Here is a 26001-nt window from a genome sequence, read left to right on the forward strand (position 1 = left end):
TAATGTGTGCCGGCCACTCCTGCTCTGCTCGGAGATAAAAAACCATCAGAGCAGCTGAGCGGGCAGAAACTAAAGTGGTGTGCGTTCTCTAAATATTCTGGTCTGTCTGCATCATGTCTGAACTGCTGGGGAGACATTAAAGGGGAGTTCATAAAGAAGGAGGGTGTGTCTTAAAGATGCTCAAATTACTCCTAAATTTGGGTTTTATGCAAAATAAATTGTTGCAAATTTTTGCAACGTCTGATTCAAGCGTGGAAATGACAGACATTAGTTTTTCAAACAAAGATTTCAGAGTAGATTAGAAATTTGATCATGTGATCAGGTGTGTGTGTGTGTGTGTGTGTGTGTGTGTGTGTGTGTGTGTGTGTGTGTGTGTGTGTGTGTGTGTGGCTCCTAAATTTGGGCTTTATGAAAATAAATTGTATTTTTGCAACATCTTATTTAAGCGTATGAATGACAGACAAAGATTTCAGAGTAGATCAGAAATTGGATCAAATAATAATAATAATACATTTAATTTTTATAGCGCTTTTCGAAGTGCTCAAAGAAGCTTTACACAAAATCAGAAACAGAAACAGCACAAAGAAAACAAAAAACACAAATAGTAGTCAACATAAGTGAGTTTTGAGAGATTTGATGAGGTATCGTTTGTGCCAACACACGTAAATCCTTTAGTGTTTGCAGTGTGTGTGTGTGTGTGTGTGTGTGTGTGTGTGTTGTGTGTGTGTGTGTGTGTGTGTGTGTGTGTGTGTGTGTGTGTGTGTGTGTGTGTGTGTGTGTGTGTGTGTGTGTTCAGCTCACCGGTGTAGATGCTGGCGCTGGAGGCCGGGATGCCGAACTGAGACTCGATGAACTTGGGGATGAAGGTGATGAAGGCGGTGACGATGGCGCTCTCTGCCGTGTACGAGAGGCTGACGAAGATGAAGGTCACGTTGCTCAGGATCCTCACCGCTGCTTTAGGGAGATCTGCAGGAGGAGGAGAAGAAAAAGGGTGATGTTTACTTGATTAATCAGTAGATATGTATTTACAATGTCAGAAAACTGTTGAACATTTTCTTTTACAATTACATTGTATTTTCCAAGCCCAAAACATATTCAAAACATATTCAGTTAAGTCTAAAAGACTAGGAATACCATTGAAATATTCACTTTTAAGAAATGTGTGCATCAAATAACCCAAAACAATGAATTCATTTTACAATTATTGCAAGTGAAACATTTTAATTAAGGATAAACAGGTTGTAGGGTAAGTGATTTAAAAAATGCCGGATAATGTTGGGCTATAAAATTACAGCACGGTCACATGACTTCACTTCACTACCGCTAAGCTAAAGGAGGCTAATGTTGGGCTATAAAGGAACTACAGCACGGTCACATGACTTCACGTCACCACCGCTAAGCTAAAGGAGGCTAATGTTGGGCTATAAAGGAACTACAGCACGGTCACATGACTTCACTTCACTACCGCTAAGCTAAAGGAGGCTAATGTTGGGCTATAAAGGAACTACAGCACGGTCACATGACTTCACGTCACCACCGCTAAGCTAAAGGAGGCTAATGTTGGGCTATAAAGGAACTACAGCACGGTCACATGACTTCACTTCACCACCGCTAAGCTAAAGGAGGCTAATGTTGGGCTATAAAGGAACTACAGCACGGTCACATGACTTCACGTCACCACCGCTAAGCTAAAGGTGGCTAATGTTGGGCTATAAAGGAACTACAGCACGGTCACATGACTTCACGTCACCCCCGCTAAGCTAAACGAGGCTAATGTTGGGCTATAAAGGAACTACAGCACGGTCACATGACTTCACGTCACCCCCGCTAAGCTAAACGAGGCTAATGTTGGGCTATAAAGGAACTACAGCAGTTAACATCTCTTCAGCTTGTGTTAACCACAAACCTTATTTCAGGCTAACAACTAAAGACACATTCGAAAAACCAATGACTGAGACAAGCAAACCTAAAGTGGTAAAATGCCGACTCATTTCCAGGTTTTAAGACTCATTCCTGCACCCATCTTCAAGCAGTATATTTCTGTACCTTTGATGTCCCTTCCGAAGCCCATGGACGAGGTGACCGCCTGGCTCTTGTTGTTGCTTTTCTCTTTGAGGACGTCGTCGTCGCTGGACAGGCTGTCCATGCTCATCTTTTTCCTCCTTTTCTTCTTCTTGTGTCGGGGGGGCAGCTTCTTGGGGAAGGTGAACATTGGGAAGATGACCAGCGTCATGGCAATGGCACACAGCAGGAACCCACTCCACCTAAGGGAGGATTGAATAATTCAAAAGACTCAAAACACAGACCTTGACAGACAAGTTAAGAATATCAAATACTCACAATATAGGAAAACAAACACAGAGAATTAAAGAGATGAAATCAGGCGATGGAGGAGACACTTTTAACCTTATCCAAGTCTCAACGAAATGTGATCAGAATCCCAATAGTAGTAGTACTAGTACAATAATCAAATCACAGAAATCACAATATTTAATAAAGGCTAAATTATGGTGCAACTGCAGACATATCCCCGCCTTTAAAGGGTAATCTACAGACTTTAAAAATGACTTCAGTACGTATAATTAATATGAGAAGCCCAAAGGCTGTTGGCTGCTGAGTCACTTGTTCTGTGGCATCACTTCAAGCTGTAAATGGATGACTGGCTGCAACAGCAACAGTATAAAAACAACATGAACTAAAGAGGATATTAGGTATTTAAAGTTATGCATTGGTTTGGGAACGAGTTCAAATCTCTGCACGACAGATATATATATATATGATGGCAGCAACTTCACTTTGACACCTGTTCCGTAATGCATGTTGTGCATGTGTGTATTTCAAAAAGTTAAACACCAGAAGGAAAACTGTATTTAGACATTACTTTGAGCTGTAAATGGATGACTAACTGCAACAGCAACAGATTTAAAGAAAGATATAGAAAAAATGTGCAAAAACACCATGAAATAAGGAGCACATTAGGTATTTAAAGTTATGCATTGGATGGGAACAAGTCCAGATCTCTGCACGACCCAAAACATATATATATGATGGAAGCACCTTCCTTTTGACACCTGTTTCTTAATGCATGTTGTGCATGTGTGTATTTCAAATATGTAACACTAGAGGGAAAAGATTCATCTGTTTCCAACTTATATATCAATATTCAAATTACTTGTATATAAACTATTCTGCACTATTTCTATTACATTCTATTTTATTGTATTTACTTGCACAATTATCCGTTTCATTGTGTTGCACTGTTGGAGGAGTCTGTGACCTCAGATTGTCCTTGATAGATCTACACTGTAGCTATTTTCAAATAACAATAAAAGCCTTGAATCTTGTATGAATAGATATTACACTTCAACCAGCCCAAAGCAGCGCTCACCAGTTCCCGATGAAGCGGGGGTCGCTCTGATCGATGGTGACGGCAGTTTTTGGGTCAACGTAGTATCCGATGAGGACTCCTCCCAGTAGGTAACCAGCGGCTGGACCCAGCGCTCCCATCACATACATGATGGCTGAGGAGAGGAGAGAGATACGAAGAGTCACACTTTGGCAGAAACTCAGTCAAAAGCTGCAAAAAAACAAAGTTGCATGATGCAAACAAGCGCCTTCTTCCACATCCAGCAGACACCCATAACCTCTATGTCTATATCCACAAGGTGAATGTATTTGAGAATATATTTGGCTCTTTAGCTGCAAATGTTTATTTTCTTCACCAGTTAGTGTCCAAATGTTTCTTTCTACTGTTTGCTGGTGGAGATAAAAAGGTAAATGTGCCATAAAACCAAAACTACAAAACTACAAAGATGGCTGAGTAGAGGAGAGAGACAAGAGTCACACTTTGGCAGAAACTCAGTCAAAAGCTGCAAATAGTCAAAGTTGCATTATGCAAACAAGCGCCTTCTTCCACATCCAGCAGACACCAAGCAAGTTAAGTTTATACCCATGTTGTGAATTCATTGAATCTACTTTTTCCTCTGGCTCTTGAGAATATATTAGGCTTTATAGCAGCCACATGTTTATTTTCTTCAGCAGTGAGTGTCCAAATGTTTCTGTCTCCTGTTTGCTGGTGGAGACAAAAAGGTAAATGTGCCATAAAACCAAAACCACAAGCTAAAAGAAGCTAAACAAACTGATGTTTGACTTTTATGTTAACAATAAAAGGAGCCTTTCACAAAATGACTAATGTGGTTTGAATGAGCTCGGGGCATTAACACCATCAATTGCCTTCTCCCACATCCTGCAGACATCGAGCAACTGTTTAATTTAACTAGAGTTATGTTTCTATAAAGTGGTTTAGTCTCCACTCATCCATCATCCATCTGGCTCTTTAACTGTTTAATGGTGTGTGTTATGCCACGGAGCAGGTAGAGCTATACAGAGGTAAATGTGGCATACAGTGAGACCAACACTACAAGCGGCTAAAAGACCCTCCGTTAAGCTGCAACGTTGATGTTGTCTTTAACTAAAAATAACACCAGCAATGACCTTCTTCCACATCGACGCATCCATCAAATACTTGGCTCTTTAGCCGCTAAATGCTTTTTACATTTTTTACCAGTTTGCCCTCTACCGAAACCAAAACTACCACAAAGAAGCATTTCTGTGAACTGGAATATAAAAAAGGTACTTTCACGATACAGAGAGACTTATTCAAACGTTAATACAGTATCAAAAATATGTTAAAAATGTGGTTTGAATTAGATGAAAGCAACAAGACAAAGATCACAAACCTGTGTCTTATACTTGGAAACAGACAGGTCGAAAAAATATCAAACATTTCGAGAGCGAACGCAGACTTTTTTCTACAGTTTCTTGAATATTCTTTATTTTCACCTGAATAGTAAAAAATAATCTGTGTCAAAGTTGTTCAATTACCAAAACTCAGCGTCTAACTTTAACCCTTATGTAATTGTTCAAATCAACTTACTTGTGTGTGTGTGTGTGTGTGTGTGTGTGTGTGTGTGTGTGTGTGTGTGTGTGTGTGTGTGTGTGTGTGTGTGTGTGTGTGTGTGTGTGTGTGGATCATATGACCGTGTAATACGGGGGTCCGAGCTGAGGATAAGATTTCTCCAATTAGAGGGAATTAACATCTTAAGGTCTCTTATGGCCGGAGTTGAAAGCAAAAACTCGAACAATCCGGTGGCGTGACAGAAAAACTCAAAGCTGGGCCAGGCACTGGAGTCCTGGGAAAACACTGGGTCTCACATCAGTAGTATTTTCACAAACGCCTCGTGGAGGATTTGTAGTACACCAATATCGAGATTTTCAAAATGAAATGACAGCTTGGAAGTCAGAGTGGGGACTACATTTAAAATCCAATCTTCTTACTTTTTAAATTAACCGACCAAACTTCATTTTGTGGACGAACTGATACGACTGTGTCACAAGTCAATGGAGCAAAGGTCAAAATCAATGACATAACATACGTAGCATTGTTCTCTGAAAGTCATTTTCTAAATGTACATTGTAAAGTATATACGGTAACAAAGCCACAAAGCTATTGAAGCTCCCAAACAATAGATGTCTTACTTTGGTTGATGCTTGAAGTTTTTACAAATGATTTTACCAAGTTTTGATGGTTTGTTTTTGCTCTCTATGAACGTGTTATTGTTTCAAGGTTCAAGGCTTTTGTTTGTCATATGTACATAGCTACAGTGTAGTTATGTCGATGTGTATCTTAGGCTTAGTTTTGCACTTTCTCAGAACTCAATTTTTTGTTATCCCATGTGGTCCTAATCCTCTTCCGTACATTTCGAACGTTTGATTTCAAAATATTCTATCATTGAAACTTTTTAGAAGATAGTGTGGAACAAAAACATATTTAGCCTTTAAACATGGCTGGATAACAGCAATATATATTTGTATTATTCTGCTGACACTTTAATAAGTACATGTTCCTGTATTGATACACATAGCTAATTAATGTAATAATAATAATACTACATAATATTTATATAGCGCCTTTCACGAAACCCAGGGTCGCTTTACAAGTCGGGTAGGGGGGGGAGTAGGGGAAAAGAGGCAGACAGGTTAGGGGGGGGGGGGGGGGGGGGGTTGGGGGGGGGCAAGCAAGTAGCGGAAAAATAAACCTATCAAACTAAATATATAGTGGGGAAAGCTTTGGTGAAAAGGTGCGTTTTGAGGGCTTTTTTGAAAGTGTCCACGGTTGGGGCGCTGCGGATTTCGGGGGGGAGAGAGTTCCAGAGGGTGGGGGATGCTACACTGAAAGCTCTGTCACCGAAAGTCCGCAACCTGGTGCGGGCGGTAGAGAGGAGATCCTGTCCAGACGATCGTAGCTTCCGGGATGGAGTGTGGTGGCGGAGAAGGTCAGACAGGTATTGGGGGGCGAGGGCATGGAGGGATTTGTCGGTCAGAAGAAGGAGTTTATATGTCATTATAAAACGGACAAGTCAAATCAAGCAATCTGATTGGTTCTTAGCCGTGATATACTGAGCGTATACCACGGGTAGAATTGTAAGTTACTTTTCACAACAAGTCAGTATCCCTCCGCGTCTGAGAAAAACAGTATACCGTTGGGCTGAAAAGCAAACTGCAGGCAGTTTGCTTTTCGCGTCGGGCCGAACCACGCCCCTTAGCTGTGATATAATGAGCATATACCACGGCCTGTCGTGAGCTATTGCTTAAATGTATTATAGTGGCAGACATTGCAACTGTTTATTTCTCTGTTTTGAACCACAAGATGTTGGGAATCATTATTAACTGAAGCAGTGCTTCTTCACTGGATCACACCCCCCCCCCCCCCCCGAAACTGATATTTATTTTGGTAATGAAGTATATTTTTGATGCCGATACTTCTACTTAAGTAAGATTTTGAATGCAGGACTTTTTCTTGAAACAGAATATCTTGTAGAAGTCATATTTCTACTTTACCTCCAGTAAAATATTGGAGTTCTTCTTCTCTTCCTAATGCATGCACACTAATCAATATGTTAAAATGATGCAGAGATATTCTCCTCCTCTCATTAGACGGTTACATCATCCGACGAGGAAAAGCCGGGGTGATACAGCATCGGATGGGATTGAGGGCTTGGGCTTTCCACGGAGACCCAACGGCATCCTGGGTAATCCCTTATCTAACAGAGGAGGGAACGCCGTATTACGCAACGGGCTAGAAAACAGCTTCAATAAAAAAAAGGGACGGCAAAACGTGAGACGGGGAGATAAATACCGTCACAATATGCACCTCGTCTACGCACTTTCTGGTTGGATGCAAACTGCATATCGTTTTGTGTCAATAAAGTTTAATCTAATCTGATCTAAAGATGGATATAATGTGGTAAAACAAACAGTCGACAGTGTTGCTTGTGTTGGTGAAAATATGATGTACATATCAAGAAGATACCTGTACTTCAAATGTATTTATATAATCATCATGTGCTGCATTGTGTTCCACTGTACAGTATTTCAATATCTTAAACTGTTTTATTTATATTTCTTCTTGCACGATTATTATGTATTTGTTTGTTAAGTATATTGCTTTGTTGCATCGTTACAGGAGACTGAGGTTTTCAGATGTGTAATGCCAAAACTTGTATTTCTGTTGAGCACAAGACAGTAAAGTCTTTGCATCTTGAGTTTCAGGACATTTTAAACACGATACCCAGACCCAGTTTTAAGCAAATCATGGCCGAATGAAATGGGAGTCAGAGTTGGTTTTCATCATCCTACTTAATGCTTAATGTATTCAAGATAATAGGACAAGTTTACATAATTAAAAAGCCACAGATTACAGTTACATCCCAGCATTTCAGAGCTGCTTCCCACTCAAAAGCAGACATTAAAACACCTCTTTGGACCTTTAGAGATTTTAGGTTAAATTTGACTTTTTCTAGAAGCATGCATGAGTATGGTTCGGACACACATTCGTGGTTATGGTCTTTTTTATGTTTTCTGTTCAAAACAACCTACTAACAGATGGTTGGATCAACACATTGCATTGTAAGGATTTAAAATGTGTGTGCATTGGTTGTCTCTTTGTGACCTTACCCATAAAACCCCTTTTCTCTACAGAGATGTTTAAATCCAGCTTTCAGTGGCAGGTTTTCTCAGTGTTTTGCTTCACATATTTCCATTTCTGGCTCACATACCGTTCAGGTTTCCAGGAAACAGAGCATAACATTGGACGGTGGGACTGTACAGGCCTGAGGCTGTGTAGTGTTGGGTTTACTGGACAGAGATGTGCAGGAATCAAAGTCATGCTTGCTTTCAGTAAACACGCTGAAACAATGAGGTTAAAAATGTTGTTTCCCTCAACGGATACCTGTCCTCCATCTTTTAGCTTCTTAGTTCTTCCCCCTCGTTCACTATAATACTTATATCTCTTTGCTTTCCATTCTACCTACTTGTTTTTTACGTTCTTGTTCTGCCTTCATTTATCTTTTTAGTCTCACTTGGGACTATATCTCTTCACTTTTTATTCTTTGTACTCTATCTACCGTCTTTCTCTTGTTCTTTTCACAGTCTGTCTTTTCTAGGAATGTTTCCATGCAGCTGTTAGGGTTAGGGTTTGTAATGTGCATTTTCAGAGCCTAAAACCCTGAATCGATAGCGGAAATTGAATACATTTGCTATTTACAAATATATATGAAAATAAATGTGTGTCCGACCAGTTAATCAAGATTTAAGGGGTTCTTCTTTGGCCCATAATGTACATATGTAATCCTTACTTTCTCGTTCTGGCTTCATTTATCTTTTAAGTCTCACTTTACATCTCGTTGCTTCTGATTCTATGTACTTTTGTACTTTGTATTGTCTTTCTCTTTTTACTTTCAATCTTTTCTCGGTATGTTTCCATGCACCTTAGGGTTAGAGTTTATAATGTGCATTGTCATTGCATAAAAACCTCGATAGCAGAATTTAAAACCATTTGCTGTTAAATGTGTACCCGCCCATAGAGATGTCCCGATCCGATCACGTGATCGGGGATCGGAGCCGATCACCTGATTTTCAAAAGATCGGAATCGGGAGAAAAAAATCGGTGATCGGGATTTCTTTTTTTAATACTTTTTTCTTCTTTTGTATTCAATGTTACAAAACAAAAATGACCATGTTCAAGTCTTAAAGTCATCCTGAGGCCTTAGTTTTGGTTTCAAATGACACAACATCATGTATGTGTTGCTTCTTTGGGGCTTGTTTTCATAGACCTGGTTGCTTATTTCTCTCAAATCTGGCACCAGAGTGGGTGCAGTGTCTAATTGTAGCAGTAAGCTAACGAGTACTGAAAGCTTTATTTTGTTTTGATCCAATGCTGCACAACTGAACTGATCCAATGCTGCTGTGAAAGAAAGAAGCTATATCCATGTTGGATAGAATATCTAATTTAAATAAAAAAATAACCTTAAGGGACAACTTGAATGCTTTTTTTCTTTTTTTCTCTTAATGCATTGCATAAAGATCGGATCGGGAAAAATCGGTATCGGTAAATTGTCAAAATCAAATGATCGGAATCGGATCGGGAGCAAAACAAGGTGATCGGGACATCCCTACCCGCCCAGGTCCTTCTTTGGCCCGTAAACCCTTCCACAAAGTTTAATGAAAAAAATAGTTTTGCCATAATCCTGCTGACAGACAGACCAAACGTCATAAAATCTCCTTAAGGTAATGAAAGCCTCTCAGGTGTTACTGCATCTGTAGTCCTCTGAGTGAGTACATGAGTGTAAATCCTGCCAGGCCAGCAACACACAGCACGACACGGACGTAAAAAGATATTGATGGCAGCGGTAAATCAGAGGAAAAGCTAATAAAATAAGTAATGAATGTGAAACGCAATTTTGAAAAGACTTAAAGAGCCTCTGAAAGCCTCAATCATCGAGCAGAACACTTGTAAGCTTTCAATCCATTTAGCATAAATCACAAAGATAAATCAGGGTTGCTCTCGCCAAGTTTAGTTTGAGGCTTCATTAAATCTCTGCACGATGATAGAAGGGTTTATATGTCACTTTTGTAAATGCTACAAATACTGCTGTTAATTTTTAGAGCTCTGAATTGTTTAGGGCACATGTGTCAAACTCAAGGCCCGGGGGCCAAATCAGGCCCTTGGTGGATTTAATTTCGGCCCGCAGGATAATTTCTAATTTCTATTAGATCTGGCCCGCCGGTATATTGCACGCACACCTTCACTCCACCCTGAGGGTCTCCTCAGCTCAGAGCCTGAGCCCAAACATTGATGACCTTGCACCCAAGATGAGATGCCAAGTATCTGAACTAGCATCACAGAGCAGCACACTGAGTTTAATGGATGTTTCCTTCTGCACTTTCTCTCTCACGACAACAGGGCATGTTTGGTTTGTTCTTTGAGGGAAATAGTTTTGTTGAAGCTGTTGTTGGCCTGTGGAAAAATGTAATCATTAGAAATGAATGCAGCTGATTATTTAATGTTTAATGTTGTTTTTATAGGCAATCATTTAAGCTTTGTTAGTTCCAGGTTTAATATGTGAAATAAGTTCATTTCAATAAGTTCTGCAATAAACACTTAACCAGTCCGGCCCTCGACTAGTACCCATTTTTTTATTCTGGCCCTCTGTGTATTTGAGTTTGACACCCCTGGTTTAGGGTCAAATACATTTCTAAACTTCTGATATTATGAATCATGCAGGTCTGATTTCTGTCAACAGCGCCAACTGTAGAGGACGTCGGGACCATTTTAGTTTGAAAAGACAGCCAAAATGAACAGATAGACTATGTAACGTATTATGGTTATAGAGTGATATTAATGCAATAATACATTATTACCTTTATTTAAAAACATAAATAAGTAATTGATCTGAACATTGCTGTTTATTTGGTCACTAAAAAACTAGTTTGGTTTTTGGTGAATCTTTCCAGATCTTCAAAGACTTTGTATTCAATGTAGTGGGAAAAGCTCCTCATTGACTCCAGTCGGCACGGGCTGTAGGGTCATCTTGACTAGTTTTATGGATGTGGTCTCCATTTGACCATGCTCATAGAAACAAAGCTTGCATTCATGAGGCAATTCTCATTTTGCATGGCTCCACTTAAAGTAAAAACAACAATAAGACATATGTGCTACTCTTGGCCCACAGAGGGACATGTCTTTCCAGCTCGTCCCTATCTGTCTCTCTGTCTGTATCTGTGCACTCATGGAGCCTCCTACATCTTTCCCCCCTTCTTCTTGACCCTCTACTATCCCAGGTGTGAAAGAATAAATAATTGGTGTACAGTAGCTTGACATTTAAAGTAAAACATATCCTGTGAGGTACAAGTAGGCTGCAATATGCGAACAGCTAATTAAATAAAAATGTAATTTAATAATGTTTTTCGCACAGCATTTGGAATTGCCTTGTTGCTGAAATCTGCTATTTAGATGAACTTGCCTTGCCTACAAATCTCCTCTCCCCTCGACAGCAGGGCTAAAAGAGAGGAGCCACGTGACGATCAGACAGACAGCTGAGGCCAAACCAGGCCGGAGCAAAGAGAGACACAATGAAATGTTATGGGATGTCGGAGGGCGTTGTCACGGCGATCTGCTGACAGAGCACACGGTCTCGTTACTACTTCCCAACGGGAATCCAGCACCAACATCCAACTCTCCTGAAATCTGTGGTCAGGTATTCTGTCCTTTGAACACTACAACCCATTTGTAACACAGAACTTGCAGTAAAGAAATGAAGCCTCTAAGGGGGGGTTATTTTCTCAAACTAAAGCTTACATAACAGACCTTACATAACAAACCAGAAGTGGGACTATTCATTATGTGTAGAATAGGTGCTGTTCCTCTTTAAATGTTAGTAGTTTAGGTCTAATTCAATGGAAAGAGTCCAAATGTTTTGTGAATGGATAAGCATTTTCCTGACATATTTTGTATAATTTAGCACTTCTGACCACTCCAAGAACTCTGAGAATGAAGTCAACTAGATACCAAAAGTCCCTTTGTCCCCAATCATCTTTACATTTCCAACAACACGTCAAAATAACGTTTAACAAAAACAGAAGTAACCGAGACAATTTGAAAACCTCCAAGGAACCAACACAGAGTCATGGTTTAGCAGCATGTGCTAAAGCAATCAAATGTCTGGTTTTCTGTCTTAATTACTGTCATTTGAGGTGTTCGTTTGAATGGAGTGTAAAGAGACAAATGTATTTATATTTATATATATATATATATATATATATATTATATATATACATACATCTGTATTTTGTCAGTGTGATTGGCTTTAGGACATGTTTTAATATTGTTGATTGTGATGTGTGTACCGACCAGGGGACTGCAGATGGAAATGAGCTTTTAGCTTTAATATGTCATATAGCATCTCTTGTCTTTCTGAGATGAATGTGTTTTTATGCACGGTCCTTGTTCAATAAAGATAATCCTCTCACTTAATTTCTCCTCTCTATAGACCAAGTAGGAAATCTACAACATCATTAAAGCTTAAACCACCAATACACTAACAGCCCTCCACGCCTACAGTCCCCAATGTTGTCTTATTAAAGTGTCTTGAAAACAACTGTTCCTATACCAATTACCTACCAATGGTTTCAACTATATTCTGTCCACCAGCTCAATCTAGATCGGTGCTTATTGAATGTTTGCAATTTCTACTTGATCAATGCTGTAAACAACAGTAGTTGTCGAAATGTAATTGTGCCAATGATTGACCAATTGTTTCAGTAGCTTATGATCACAAAACAACATTTCAGACTGACTGAAGTGGCCCAAATGGATTTAAGACCCTCTAGGTTTTTCATGTCAACAAACATTAGACCATTTGGAAAATGCTTTCATCCAGAGTGCCTGGCAACACCACGAGTGAATACATTATGCTATTAGCGACCCAAGCAGGTGATGGAACCACTAACTCTGCCTGTTTAAGGGCCTTGCTTTAATTGTTCATCTCTCACGTCTACTCACACCAGCCGATAAAAGCCCCGTCCAATCAAACAGAGTGAAAACCTTTCCACTCTACATGTTGCTGACCAGGCTCAATCAATATTGGTGCTAAACCAGGGAAATGTCTAAGCCTTAAGGCCCGGACACACCAAGCCGATTTCGGCCGTCGATAGATGTCTGGCCGTCGGTGAGCGTCCTGTCGCTGGATACTGTTCAAATATTGGCATAGTTCATCCCTGTGCTGCTTGGCTCGAGCTGTAGCATGTAGCTATTTGTTGTTTGTATATATACTGTATATCACGCAGTCTGTCTTCTGTTTGCCTCTTTTGAATGACGAATACACACTACCGCCGCCTGCTGGTAAGGAGAGTTATTGCCACTCACGCATGCGCAGTTCGTACGTGCTACTTGGCCGTCGGCTGAAGTCTTTGCGGTGTGTTCCAGTGCGACTGTTTGGCCAAGACGCAGGAGACGTGAGGCGACAACAGTCGTGTTCTGTCGGGACGTGTTCTTTGGTGTCAGTTTGATGTGTAGGGGCCTTAAGAGTCCTTATTGATATTGTTTCTAGTCCTCAGTTTACAGGTTGTGTATTACATGTTGGGGTAAAATAAACTTAATGGTTAAACTCATAGGGATTGGTTCTAGATTAGATGATTAGATTCAACCATTGATTGTCATAAAAATGTATTGTTACAAGATGTAGGACAACGAAATGCAGTTAGCATCCAACCTGAAGTGCAAAACAATAGTAGAGTGATGTTTAGAATAATATAAATACATCTGACAGTATTTAAATTAGATGCTTAGACTCAATTAAAAAATGACCTGATAAGTGATTAGTATATATATTTTAATGAAGTCAATAAAGGTTTAAATTATAGATTGAGAACAAATGCTTAAAGTACTAAAACGCAATAATTCGCTGCTTCTTCTGTTCGATTTTACTACATTTGTTGACATTATCTATCCTCCAAGATGGGTTAATGCTTTGGAAAACAGTTGATATTCAATAGAAGCATTAGTTGCAGCACAGAGTGCATCACGGTTTCTCATGCCAGACCCTTTTTTAATGTTGTTTTCCATTATTTATAACGGTGCACAGGGCAACCAACCACACACACACCACAGCTTTAGACTTAAAAAAACAAAACAATGATGACCTCATTTCAAACTCTGAATCACCATCCATATCTCAGTTTCCTTTAATATTTTAACTACTGTACGTCTGTTGTTGTTGCCTTTGGAAAAACCAACCAATCAGAGCTTTGCAGGAAGGATTAAGCTTAAAAAAACAAATAAATCCCTGAAATATAGTGACAGAAAATGGCAGCAATGATGCAATTGACACAGTTACACGGGCTGTTGTAAATTAACTCTGAGATGTATGAAAATGCAAACATTGACAAAGATTAACTCAACAACTGGAGCTTGTGTGTTGATGTTTGTGGGATGAGTATTATTAAAAAAAAAAGAACTCCCCCCACACAAAAAGAAAAACATCAGATAAATATATCAAAATAAGGGACAACTCAGTCAGATTGTCTCTGATAAAACTTCTCATAGGACTCAAAAATGCAATATAGTCATGAAATCTGGTTAGAGACATGCCTCTATATCCTATCCAGAAATAGGGCTGTTTTTATATCTGTAATGTATGATTTAATTTACTCGATTACAACTTACAGTGATCCAAATAACCTGACAAAACCTTAGGTCTTAGGCCACATACTCAGCAACATAAAGCATGCCAAACTAAAACTGGCACTGGTGAGGAACATATTGCGTCTCTGAGCTGGCACAAACATTTCTAGTGGCCGCATGAGAGCCAAACAGAGTGTCCCTTATTGGGGTTACAATGCAATATTGTGCCAATGAATTATTCTCTAATGGCGGTCTGTTACGCCTTTGGGCCATGATCTCATATGTAGGCTAACGCAAAGCAGGGCCACACTGGATCAGAATGTTTGTTGTAAAGTACCACCAGTACTGGCACCAAACGCACTGTGGTAATGCCCAAAAATAAGCAGAAAGTAGGCCTTTCTTTACCTCTTAGCATTTTGGTTTGTGCAAAATACAAGCCAGACCTGATCACACTGAAACAACATCACTAAAAAGATTTAAGGAACTTTTTAAATCACCGTCTGTACGTTTGTCTTTCTTTTAAACCATCTTACATAATTATTAGGCAAAGGGTTTCTCTGTCCTTGAGCTTCAGCAATGGTATTATTGGTTGTTTGGTTTTAAGGGATAGGGTTAGGGTTAGATAGAATAGATAGACTGAAAACTAAAATATGGAGGCTGTTGTGAGAAAAATCCAATAGCTTTAAAGCTCATGTGTGATTACGGTCTGGTTTTCAGTTGGATTTCCCCGTTTAATAATAAATCACCAGAAATAAACCCCAGCTTTGTCCCAGAATGACGTCGCTTGTTCTTATTATTCGAGGCGGGGCACACACTGACTGTGTTGCATTGTCTGGCTGCTGCTGCGATGGCTCTGTTCCCAGTGGCCACCTGACTTAAGATTCACTATTAACTCGATATTAAACCTCTCTCCCAGTTAGCATTTTATCTCCATTAGCACCCGAGAAGACGCCTTTGATCTGACAAAGGATTACGAGACAAATGGTTTAATCAAACTGATTTCATTTAAATCTTCTGCCAGGAAATTCCTCCTCTCCTTTTGTAAGCTCTTGATCAATCAGTGTTTTAAAAGTGTCTGCAGAGATGAAGCTGGACGAACAAAATAATGATCTATCTATGTGGCATTCCCGCTGAATCCACAGTACAGCCGCAGATGTATTTAAGTCATCTTCTGCCTCTGCTTGTCTCATGTTCTGCCACCAAAATAATAACTCAAGTGGGTTATGGAGCATAAGAGGCCTATTTGTGTACAGTCAGCCCTTTGTGACACTTCATGGTCAATATCAGACACACTGTAGAGTCTTACTAAGGCAGAAGAGAGAGGGAGAGTCAAATCTGCAAACAAACGCACAAAATGACTCGTTAATCGTTTAAAACATCTAAAAACATTTGAATCAAACTGCAAACTAAATATCTTCCATGCTTTTATCTTGAGTCAGGAAGTCAACTGCCAACAAGCACAAATGCCTAGTCAGAAGATTTTATTGTAAGCAAGAATCCAGGAAATCAGCAAAAGAACATGTGAATTATTACGCGTTCCCATCCATTACTGTTATGCAAGTATTAAAGAGTTCAGGATAAACATCAGGTGGTGCCAAGTATCCACTCAGATCCGATTGAACCACTGCAGGATGGGAACATGCAACAAGTTGACGTAAACTATTTTTTGCAATACTTGGAACATTTTAGAATTTCTTAGGTTTCAACTTTCTAAGAATAGCATCAAGAGAGGACATTGTTTATTTCCAAGATTTTTGATATCCAATAATTGAATTGGTCGCCTAAAAAAATCAATTTAAGTGTTGTCAGAAAATGAATGCCAAAGAAGATGGATAGAGAATACAGTCTATTTGCCAAGTAAAAAAAGGTTGCAATACAGCAGCCAACTATGGTATACAAAGGTCTCCAACTGGGATAAACATTATCATCATTACTATTTTGTAATACTATTCCACATTGGGGCTTTTGTAGTTTTACATTATGCAACAATCACATATGGTAGTTTTTTTCAACCGTGCCTTATCATTGCACTTTTAGCTGCAACCATTATTTTATCGCTTTTATGAATCGTCTTTGTTTGTTTGTTTTTTTATTATGTGTGGAAGGCCTATGTGAACTTAGCACTTTGAATTGCCTCTGTGTCTTAAAATGTGCTATACAAATAAACTAACCTTTGCAATGTATTTCTTTGCTAATAATCTTGTGCAGTTTGCAGATTAAAGCCAAATATAGGTTTCTAAACTTTCACCTTTTTCAAATGTTTTATAAGACATTATGGAAAGTGTCCAATCACATTTCACCCTGACTTTGCAGGTGACATTGTACCGGCTGCTCCACTGATCAAAGCCTCTCTCTGGTAACTCGGATCAGAGCCAAACCACAACGGGACATTCAACAACACCACCAACGACAGGAATGTACATAAGACCCTCCCTCCCACTCCCCCTTTCTCTTTCATAACCCCGCTCTCATTTGTTGGTCTAATTAGGCTGTACCTTGTTTGAGTGCACTGGGGCGAGAACTTCTGGGGAAGAATGTGAAAGGGAAAGGAAGAGGAGGGGGGGGGAAGGAAGAAGTTAGAAGGTTAGGTATTTGATTTGGCTGCAGAAGTATCTGGACACAACGACGAAAATATGGTGGCTACAGGAACTCTATTTCCTGTGCCAACCTGTCTACTGATGTGTCTTTAATGGGCAGTAGAATTTGAAAGAAGGGACTAAATGCGATATTGCAATGATTCACGCTGCTATGGACAGTCTTGCACTAATGCACTTTTTTTTACAGTTTTTGAAGTGACTGTTATATATTGATTATTGTGCTTGTATTCATGTCTTAAAGTCCTTATCTTACATTAAAAACTTTTTTTGGCAGTTGATTTCTGGGGGGTGTATGCAACAGATAGTCAATGTATGTTTCTTTATTTCATACTGAATAATATGTAAAAAAAGGAAAAATATTAGGTCCAATAAAAAAACTTTGCTTCTGGAAGCAGGCCATTTCGTGACGTCACGTGTGGTTCCCGGCTGCCGCTGTCTGGCTCCCTGCTGCCGTCCGGATCGCACAAATCGCTCCCATTTCTCCCGTAAAACCTTCTCTTTCGGGAACAAATGAACGGTAAAACCATCCCGATTGGTGTTGCTACACCCGCCAACGACACACCTCTTCACCATGATCCGGAAAAAACAAGACAAACTCGGAGATAAACACTGATACACAAAGTTGACATGCGGCTATACCAGCAATGCTACACTGTGTGATGCTGGGACGGGCTGAACTCACCAGGATTCGCGGAACCACACGTGACGTCACGACACAGCACCAAGCAGCGGCAAGTTTGAATCCAGACTTTTCTGGATACCTCTGAATTTGACCCATTTTCCCGATATTAACAAGTGATTTACAGCAAATAGGAAACGATATTCGATCTATATCACGTGTTACTGGAATAAGACCCAACAAGTTAATGCATTTTGAAACAGTTCTATGATCTTTCAGCTACAGTAAATTACGCAAGATAAGGACTTTAATGTGTGCATGTGTACAAATGTGTCTGTTGATTGTGTATATGTACATATTTGTATACATATTTGTATTTTGTACTCCTCTGGATTGTAGGAAACGGTATTTCGATCTCTGTCTGTACACACAAACTGAAGTTGACTTTGATATTGGAGGGATTCATCATTTTCACAATATCATTTAAATGTATATTTACATTACCTTGGGTTGTTTCTAAAGATTTTCGATGAACAAATGTGTCTGTAGTAAACAATTTGGAGGCGGGATATTTCTTCTGCTCTACAATACTTCATTCAGAATTATATTTTAAGAGATTTCAAAATGGCATTTCAAAAAGGGGCCCTATGATGCTCATATTCTGGTTCATATCAGTATTGAGTGCCTCTTCTTTAAAGAGTCCTCTCCTGCTGTTGTTCAGGTGTATATCAGTATGTAGTGTCTCTACTTTAAAGAGTCCTCTCTTGCTGATGTTCAGGTGTATATCAGTATGTAGTGTCTCTACTTTAAAGAGTCCTCTCCTGCTGATGTTCAGGTGTATATCAGTATGTAGTGTCTCTACTTTAAAGAGTCCTCTCTTGCTGATGTTCAGGTGTATATCAGTATGTAGTGTCTCTACTTTAAAGAGTCCTCTCCTGCTGATGTTCAGGTGTATATCAGTAGGTAGTGTCTCTACTTTAAAGAGTCCTCTACTGCTGATGTTCAGGTGTATATCAGTATGTAGTGTCTCTACTTTAAAGAGTCCTCTCCTGCTGATGTTCAGGTGTATATCAGTAGGTAGTGTCTCTACTTTAAAGAGTCCTCTCCTGCTGATGTTCAGGTGTATATAAGTATGTAGTGTCTCTACTTTAAAGAGTCCTCTCCTGCTGATGTTCAGGTGTATATCAGTATGTAGTGTCTCTACTTTAAAGAGTCCTCTCTTGCTGATGTTCAGGTGTATATCAGTATGTAGTGTCTCTACTTTAAAGAGTCCTCTCCTGCTGATGTTCAGGTGTATATCAGTATGTAGTGTCTCTACTTTAAAGAGTCCTCTCTTGCTGATGTTCAGGTGTATATCAGTATGTAGTGTCTCTACTTTAAAGAGTCCTCTCCTGCTGATGTTCAGGTGTATATCAGTAGGTAGTGTCTCTACTTTAAAAAGTCCTCTCCTGCTGATGTTCAGGTGTATATAAGTATGTAGTGTCTCTACTTTAAAGAGTCCTCTCCTGCTGATGTTCATGTGTATATCAGTATGTAGTGTCTCTACTGGGACATGTCTCCATGCTTTAATGTTCAAAAAGCTCTTTATTTTTCTCATACTGTGCTGCAGCACCTCTTTTCACCCTCTGTCTGAAACCAGAGCCCAGTCTGCTCTGATTGGTTAGCTGGCCAGCTCTGTTGTGATTGGGCAACCGCTTAGAGATGTCCCGCCCCTTAGCCTGTCACGTACAATGTGTTGGAGCGCTAGCCAATAGGAGCGCGAGTGTTACATAGTGATGTTGCCATGTTCCTGAAGTAGACAAAGGAGTCCAATGGAGGCGTTTGGGATTTTAGCCTCTGCAGACCATTTACATGCACACAACCCTATATAAACACACTACAGACAGGGGAAAACCCCAAAAAGCAGAATGTAATCCCAAAAAGCAGAATGTAAAGCTGCTAAAATGCCAACTGCTGTCAAATGGTGAATATACATCCAGCCTGCATTGTATCTGCAGCTGCTGACAGTGTGTGTTTAGGCTTCATACAATGTGTTTTTAGACAATAGTGGGCTTCCAACTTGGTGGGAACAGTTTGTGTTTAGCCTTTTTCCTGTTTGAATGTTCCATAAAGGTAAAGCCAGCTCCATTATAAAATGGTTTCCCAGTTTGGTGTGGAGGAACTGGACTGGTCTGCACAGAGCTCTGACCTTTACCCATCATACACCTTTGGGATGAACTGGAACACCAAATGTGACCCAGAGCTCATCACCAAACATCAGTGTTAGACTCAATACAAGGGTTATTCGTGTCTAAAAGGAGTCTAAAAAATAGCATTTAGCAATCTTTTGTATCTTACTATAACAACATTTCAATATTAATGGTTTCAGAAGAAGAGAATTTGGCACAACAGTGATGTCAACTATTGGTCCAAAACCTGCCTTTCGTGACACAACTACTTAGAACAAACACTTTTCCAGGTGCTGCATCATACTGGATGTGAATCTCAATAGAAGTTACTATCAAACAACATTCAAACCAATCTCTGCAGAACTGAAGTCACTGATTCATATTTAAACTAGATGATGATGACTACGCAGTGACATCATCTGCTGCAAATGTTGGTCACACACTTCCTCAACACACACTCTTACCTAGATACAGTAAGGCGTTCTCCTTCTTCACGTCGTCGATTCATATTTAAACTAGATGGTCATTTTTACGCAGTGAAGTCATCTGCTGCAGATGTTAAGCACTTCCTCACACACTTCCTCACACACTTCTTCACACACTTCCTCACACACTCCCAAAACACACTCTTACCTAGATAGAGCGAAGCGTTCTCCTTCTTCACGTTGTCGTCCAGGTAGGTTGGCCCCAGAGTGTAGATGGGCGTTGACCCCATGCCCACCAGGATCTGAGCGATGACGAACAGCGCCACGTACAGGTTGTGCTCGTTTCCCTCCTGGTCTCTGGGACAGGAAGTGATGTCGACGCCTACCCTTCCGCTACCGTTAGCGTTCATACACAGGCCCTCATTTCCCGCGGACGAATTTACCTCCTTGATCTGGTACGGCGGGGAAATGAAGTGAGGTAACGAGAATAACGCGGCTCCGACAGCGATGAAAATCCCGCCGACCGCCAACCAGCGAGGCCTTTGACCCCGACCGCCGAAATAACTGATGAACACGACCACCACGAGGCTCCCGATGTCGAAACAGCTCACGAGGAGCCCCGATTCAGAGCTTCTTAGGCTGTACCTCTTCTCGATGGTGGTGATGACGCTGCTGAGGTATCCGGACACCATGAGCGACTGGATGAACGTCAGGTAACACATGCAGAACAGGAAGCAGCGAGAGTCCTGGAGGATTACGTTCATGTACTTCTTGCTGGGTAGACGAAACCGAGCCAGGGTCGAAGACAAAAACCCCGCCGGCGGCTTCCTTCTAGCCATGTTTTTACTCCTTCGGATCTCCGTGTTCTCCATGTAGGAACTCGGTCGGTTCAGCGCCGACTTCCCAGACTTCTTTGTTCTGGTCGGGGACTCGGGCGGAAAAGACTCGGTTTTGGCCGGGAGTTGGATGAATTCAGCGCTCTCTCCCGCCGTTATGGACACAGAACTAGCCAGTAAGGTTTCCTCTTGAGGCCCTTCTTCATTTAAGATAGGCAAACTTTTTTCACATTGATAGCCCATATCCGGCTCTTCCATCTCGCTGGAGAAGTCGTCATCCTTCTGCAGGGATTCGGACAACTCCGCTTCCTCGTGATCAGCCATTATTTCCAGTCTTTTTTTGAGGGGTTAGAAGAATAACCAAGCCTTTCCTACGTCTCACAGTTCAGGGGCTGCTGTCCATTACATTCATTATTTATAGCTACTCCCACATATACAGTCTGGCACACAAAGAGGCCTCCAAAAAAAAAGGAAAAGTAGACTCACAGCTTATCTGCAGTGCAGGCTGGACAGCAGCTGGTTATCTCGTAATGCACACTTCTGCCACCATTTAATCCGGAAGGTGGAAAACACTCAGGCCTGATCTGTTCGCCCAGCTGAGCTCCGGGTTTCTTTGCAGATGCAAAACATTTCCACTCGATGGCTTCCCTCAGCAGGACGCTTCTGCTCCAGCAGGGATGAAATGAACTTGCACAGCATCCCTGACCCCCCTGCCAATAAAGATCACACTGTTATAATAAAGCTTTTGGGAACATTAGATTATGGTGCACCCCCTATTTCTCATAACTCCTCCCCAAGTCAAGGGCATCACTCCCCCCTCCCTACCCCTAGCCGTCCCGATGGTACCAGCTGTCCTCCAGTTGTCATTTAGAGGCAATATTTCTGCTTAAATCCCTGGAGATGTGTGTGGAAAGAATTGAAAAATTGGTAAAAATGGTAGAGCCGTCGAGGAAAAGGCGACTGAAAGGGAGCTCGGATACTAAAGGCTGCCAAGAAACACCGCAGTGCTCAGCTGCTCTCCGTCGCTGTTTTGAAAACAACTGAGTCAAGCTGCAGAGATTATTAAGCAAGGGAGAGTGGAAGAGGACATTTCAAAATAAAAGCCTGATTTGAGTACTCCAGCTGTGCTGTGACGTATGTAGAAAAACAAAATATAAAACACTGATATTATACGTTTTGTGGTAAAAAGCATGTTTCTTTTAGGGTTAAAGAGAGTAAACATCAAATGTGCAAAATGTTTGTAATGTTTATTTCACCATTAAATAGTTAATATATTCAAATGTCGCCATACATATTGTATTTTAACAAGTCTAGCCTTACTTTTAAATAGTACACTAGATTAATATGTTGAGCAAATTGTTATTTAGGGGAGTATTCAATTGTATTCTGTATATTTTATAGTGTTTAGATGCTCCTCTGAATATAGGTATTTTTACTGAGAATATTTATATATTGTTTATTTACATTTTTAATTGGTTTATCTTTATTTATTCTGTATTTGTATTTAATTGTTTGAGTCATTTTGTTATTAGTGTTTGGTAAGGGATTGTCAACATGCTTATTCCCAATGTGGGATATATAAAGAATCCATATATGTTTATTTTGAAAAGTATAACCGGAAGTCTTCCTTCACTGCACGGCTAACTTCCATGCTAACGGCTAACCCGCAGAGATAACGTTCACTTATGGATAAAACAGCAACAACAACAATATTGACTCATCGCTTCACTCACCTGTCTCTCTGGAGCGACCACACGGTTCTTTAAACCTTCATGTCCGAGTTAAACTATAAACTCTGGAAGGACATGCGGTTAAAAGCCGACAAAAACACACTCATGTCAAATAAAAACTCACCTGCAAAACATCGAGTTAGACAGGAAAGACCGGAAGCACTTTAAAATAAAAGCACGACGTGTCTGATTTAAAGGACACTGAACGTTATCTATTTTGTATTTAGCCACAGTGGTGACAAGTAACTAAGTAGATTTACTCAAGTACTGTACTTAAGTACAATATTGAGATATTTGTACATGTTATGTTACTCTCTACTTCTACTCCACTACATTTCAGAGGTAAACTATGTACTTGTACTCCACTACATCAGGGTGTCCGCGGGGTCTTAAAACGTATTAAAAGTTGATAAATCAATTTAGCGAAAATTAAGGCTATTAAAAAGTACTAAACGGGACTAAATGACTACGGTAACGGGTCCCAAGGTGGGTAGACCGGCATACGCAACGCTCTGGGGGTCCAACGGCTCCGTGTGTGCCCTGATCATTTTCTGATAACGATGAAATAGCCCGCCTCCCTCTCCCCACGTCTCCTGCTGCTGCTGGGCTGTCAGAAGAGGGGGAGGAAAAGAGAGGCAGTCACCGTTTATTAAATATTATTATATTATTATACAGAGAACAGAGTTGTTATCAATTTGTTTTAAAGCTCAATAAATAACAAAGAAGACCTCTGACCGGCACTTTTCTAATTTTGTACGGAAGATTTAAACTTTAACGGACATGTTGACCGGCGGAACATTTTTTTTACGGAAACTCTGCCGCACGGTCCCCTCGTTCCTTGGAATAGGCGGAGAGGTGGGTGTTTTTCATCTGCTGGTGGACTACCTGAGAGATACAGCAGGAGAACACGCCGTCCACCGCGGAGAATAAACAGAAGGGCAACCATGGCAACCATGCTCCGGGGTCTTCTTCGCTGCTTTTGGTGTATTTGGGGCGGCAGCAGCGCCACTTACAGGCCTGACATATGTACTACATCATTTCCAGTATTTCCAGCGGTCTAGTGTGAACGGACACGTTAATGAATCGAATGCGTGTGAACGGAAGACATTTTTTTCTGCGCTTGCGTATGCGTTTTACCGTATGCCTCCTTGTGGGGCCAGGGTCTAAGCCAAACTATATCCGGTCACAGAGATCTGCTATTTTAAAGTAAAGTCAACACATATAGACCCTAAATATAGTCTATATTAAGAACGAGAAAAGTCTTAACATATGTATCCTTTTTTGTAGACATATGACAAATGTGTGAGGGTGATGACGTCAGAGCATCGTCCTATGTGCCAGGGCTTAGCCCCGGACAGCCCCAGCCCAATTTAACCCCTGGGTATTTGTGAGGGAGCTCCTATATGGCCTTACCCCGCTGAAGCTCACCAAAGTTTAATATATTTCATAGTTCAAAGTTTTGTCAATTGTTTTGTTTATTGGTCAAATACTGGTTTCTAATGGTTTCTGAGGAGTTTTACTGGAATGAAAGAGCACAGAGTACAGAAGCAACAAAGCAGCATACTGCATTAAACCTGACCTTCACAGAGAGGTTGAAGTTCATGTGGAGAGGAGGCTTCAGTAGTCTGTCTGCACTCTGTTTAGTTTTGCTATCTTACAATCAATATAGTAAATGTGAGGTAAAGTGTGTCGCCAATGTAACCGGTTAGAACTCAAAGTTGCGATGAGGTCTTAAAATGTATGGAAAAGGTCTTAACAAAGGTCTTAAAAGGTATTACATTTGACTTCAGGATTCCTGCATATACCCTGTACATGTAAATACCTTTAGTTACTTTACAGATGTGGATGAATGATGTGAAATATCAACATCAAGTGTTAAATCAGACTTTAGTTCCACCTGGAGTAAATTCACAAGCTACCCTGCAGTATACAAAGTCATTCAAACTAGCTGCACCTCAAAAGCGTATATATTACAGCACGATTTTTTTGTCGAATAGATTTGAGTGGTTCAACATTTCGGGTCGTGATTTATTGACAAAGGAAAAAGTGGGTCCCGAGGCCTGACCAGTTGAGAACCACTGATCTAGATCTCTCTATTTCTCATATATGAATGACAAAAAATTTTTTTTAATCCCAAATAGTGTTTTTTTGATGACCAAAATAAATTCTGAATTGAAATCTTCTAGGCTCTAGATATTTCACTGAAACCTTGACTGAAGCAGCAGGGGAGACGGTTAAAGGTCTCAAGATGCTTTGTTGTTGGTCTTGATACAAGTGATTTTTTTTTAGTCCTTTAAAGTACATAAACATACATAGATACTTTTGTTCTACTTGCTTTCATTTAGTTTTATGGTTTTAGCAATATTTCTGGTCATGTGGTTTCAAAGGATTCAGTTTAAGATAATGTTTTGTTATAAGTTGGCCTATAGTTAAGGTCATTAAGCCACATGGAGAGGGAGATTTACTTCTCAGAAGTTTTTTCTTGACATGTTATCCTGTTAACAACAGCAACCTAATCACCATTGCACACACTTTAAAAATACAAACTTCTGAAACAATAATCCAAATGTAGCAGGTTGGAAATATGTTACATTTGACTTAAACAGACACCCCCCCCCTATTTTTTGTTAATAATATAATCTTTCCAACACACTTGGAACTCCTAACATTTAGACATTAATACTGTAGTGTCAGTACTGTAGATGGCGCTCTGGCGCTGCTGTGGACCATTAGGGAGACTAGGGAGACTTAGGGAGAGCCTCATCCCAATACCCCTCCTTGACTCCTCTCTTCCCCTCCTCCGGGACTTGACCCGGAAATCGATCAAGACACGCCATGTTGAAGGACGTCCTGAAATGCACACGGAGGATTCGAGGAGGGGTGAAGGAGGAGGGGTGCGGGAGGAGACGAAAGGGAGGATACACGCAAGCATACTACGCGGAAGTGTTTTCACCACTCGCGTATAAAAGCCCCAAGTGCTCACAGCTCCGTGGGAATTATTATGTCCAATTCATATCTAAAAGGCTTTCACATTACTATAATGATATTTTTATTTAAATGTAGGCTATTTACACCAAAACGGAACACAAAAGCAGGACCAACCAT

At 40.4% G+C, this 26001-nt stretch overlaps 1 protein-coding gene across 3 annotated transcripts in view; it reads right to left on the reverse strand.

Annotated features, from left to right (window-relative positions):
* LOC307020636 (solute carrier organic anion transporter family member 5A1-like) overlaps window positions 1-26001 on the reverse strand; it is a 64332-nt gene that overhangs the window by 14999 nt on the left and 23332 nt on the right. Inside the window, exons 1-5 of one of the 3 annotated variants that reach the window (XM_079652146.1) lie at window positions 23021-23036; window positions 20539-21876; window positions 3389-3521; window positions 2047-2264; window positions 802-966 (exon numbers count right to left, since the gene is read on the reverse strand). In XM_079652146.1, coding sequence (XP_079508272.1) covers window positions 802-966; window positions 2047-2264; window positions 3389-3521; window positions 20539-21490 — 1468 coding nt within the window. In that variant the 5' untranslated portion in view covers window positions 21491-21876; window positions 23021-23036. Of the gene's footprint in view, window positions 1-801; window positions 967-2046; window positions 2265-3388; window positions 3522-20538; window positions 21877-22899; window positions 23037-26001 lie in introns of those variants that run through there. The other 2 variants (XM_079652144.1, XM_079652145.1) reach the window with 2 other exon arrangements.

The sequence above is a fragment of the Notothenia rossii genome, assembly GCF_949606895.1.
Source record: "Notothenia rossii genome assembly, chromosome: 9".
In the NCBI taxonomy this organism is placed as follows: domain Eukaryota; kingdom Metazoa; phylum Chordata; class Actinopteri; order Perciformes; family Nototheniidae; genus Notothenia; species Notothenia rossii.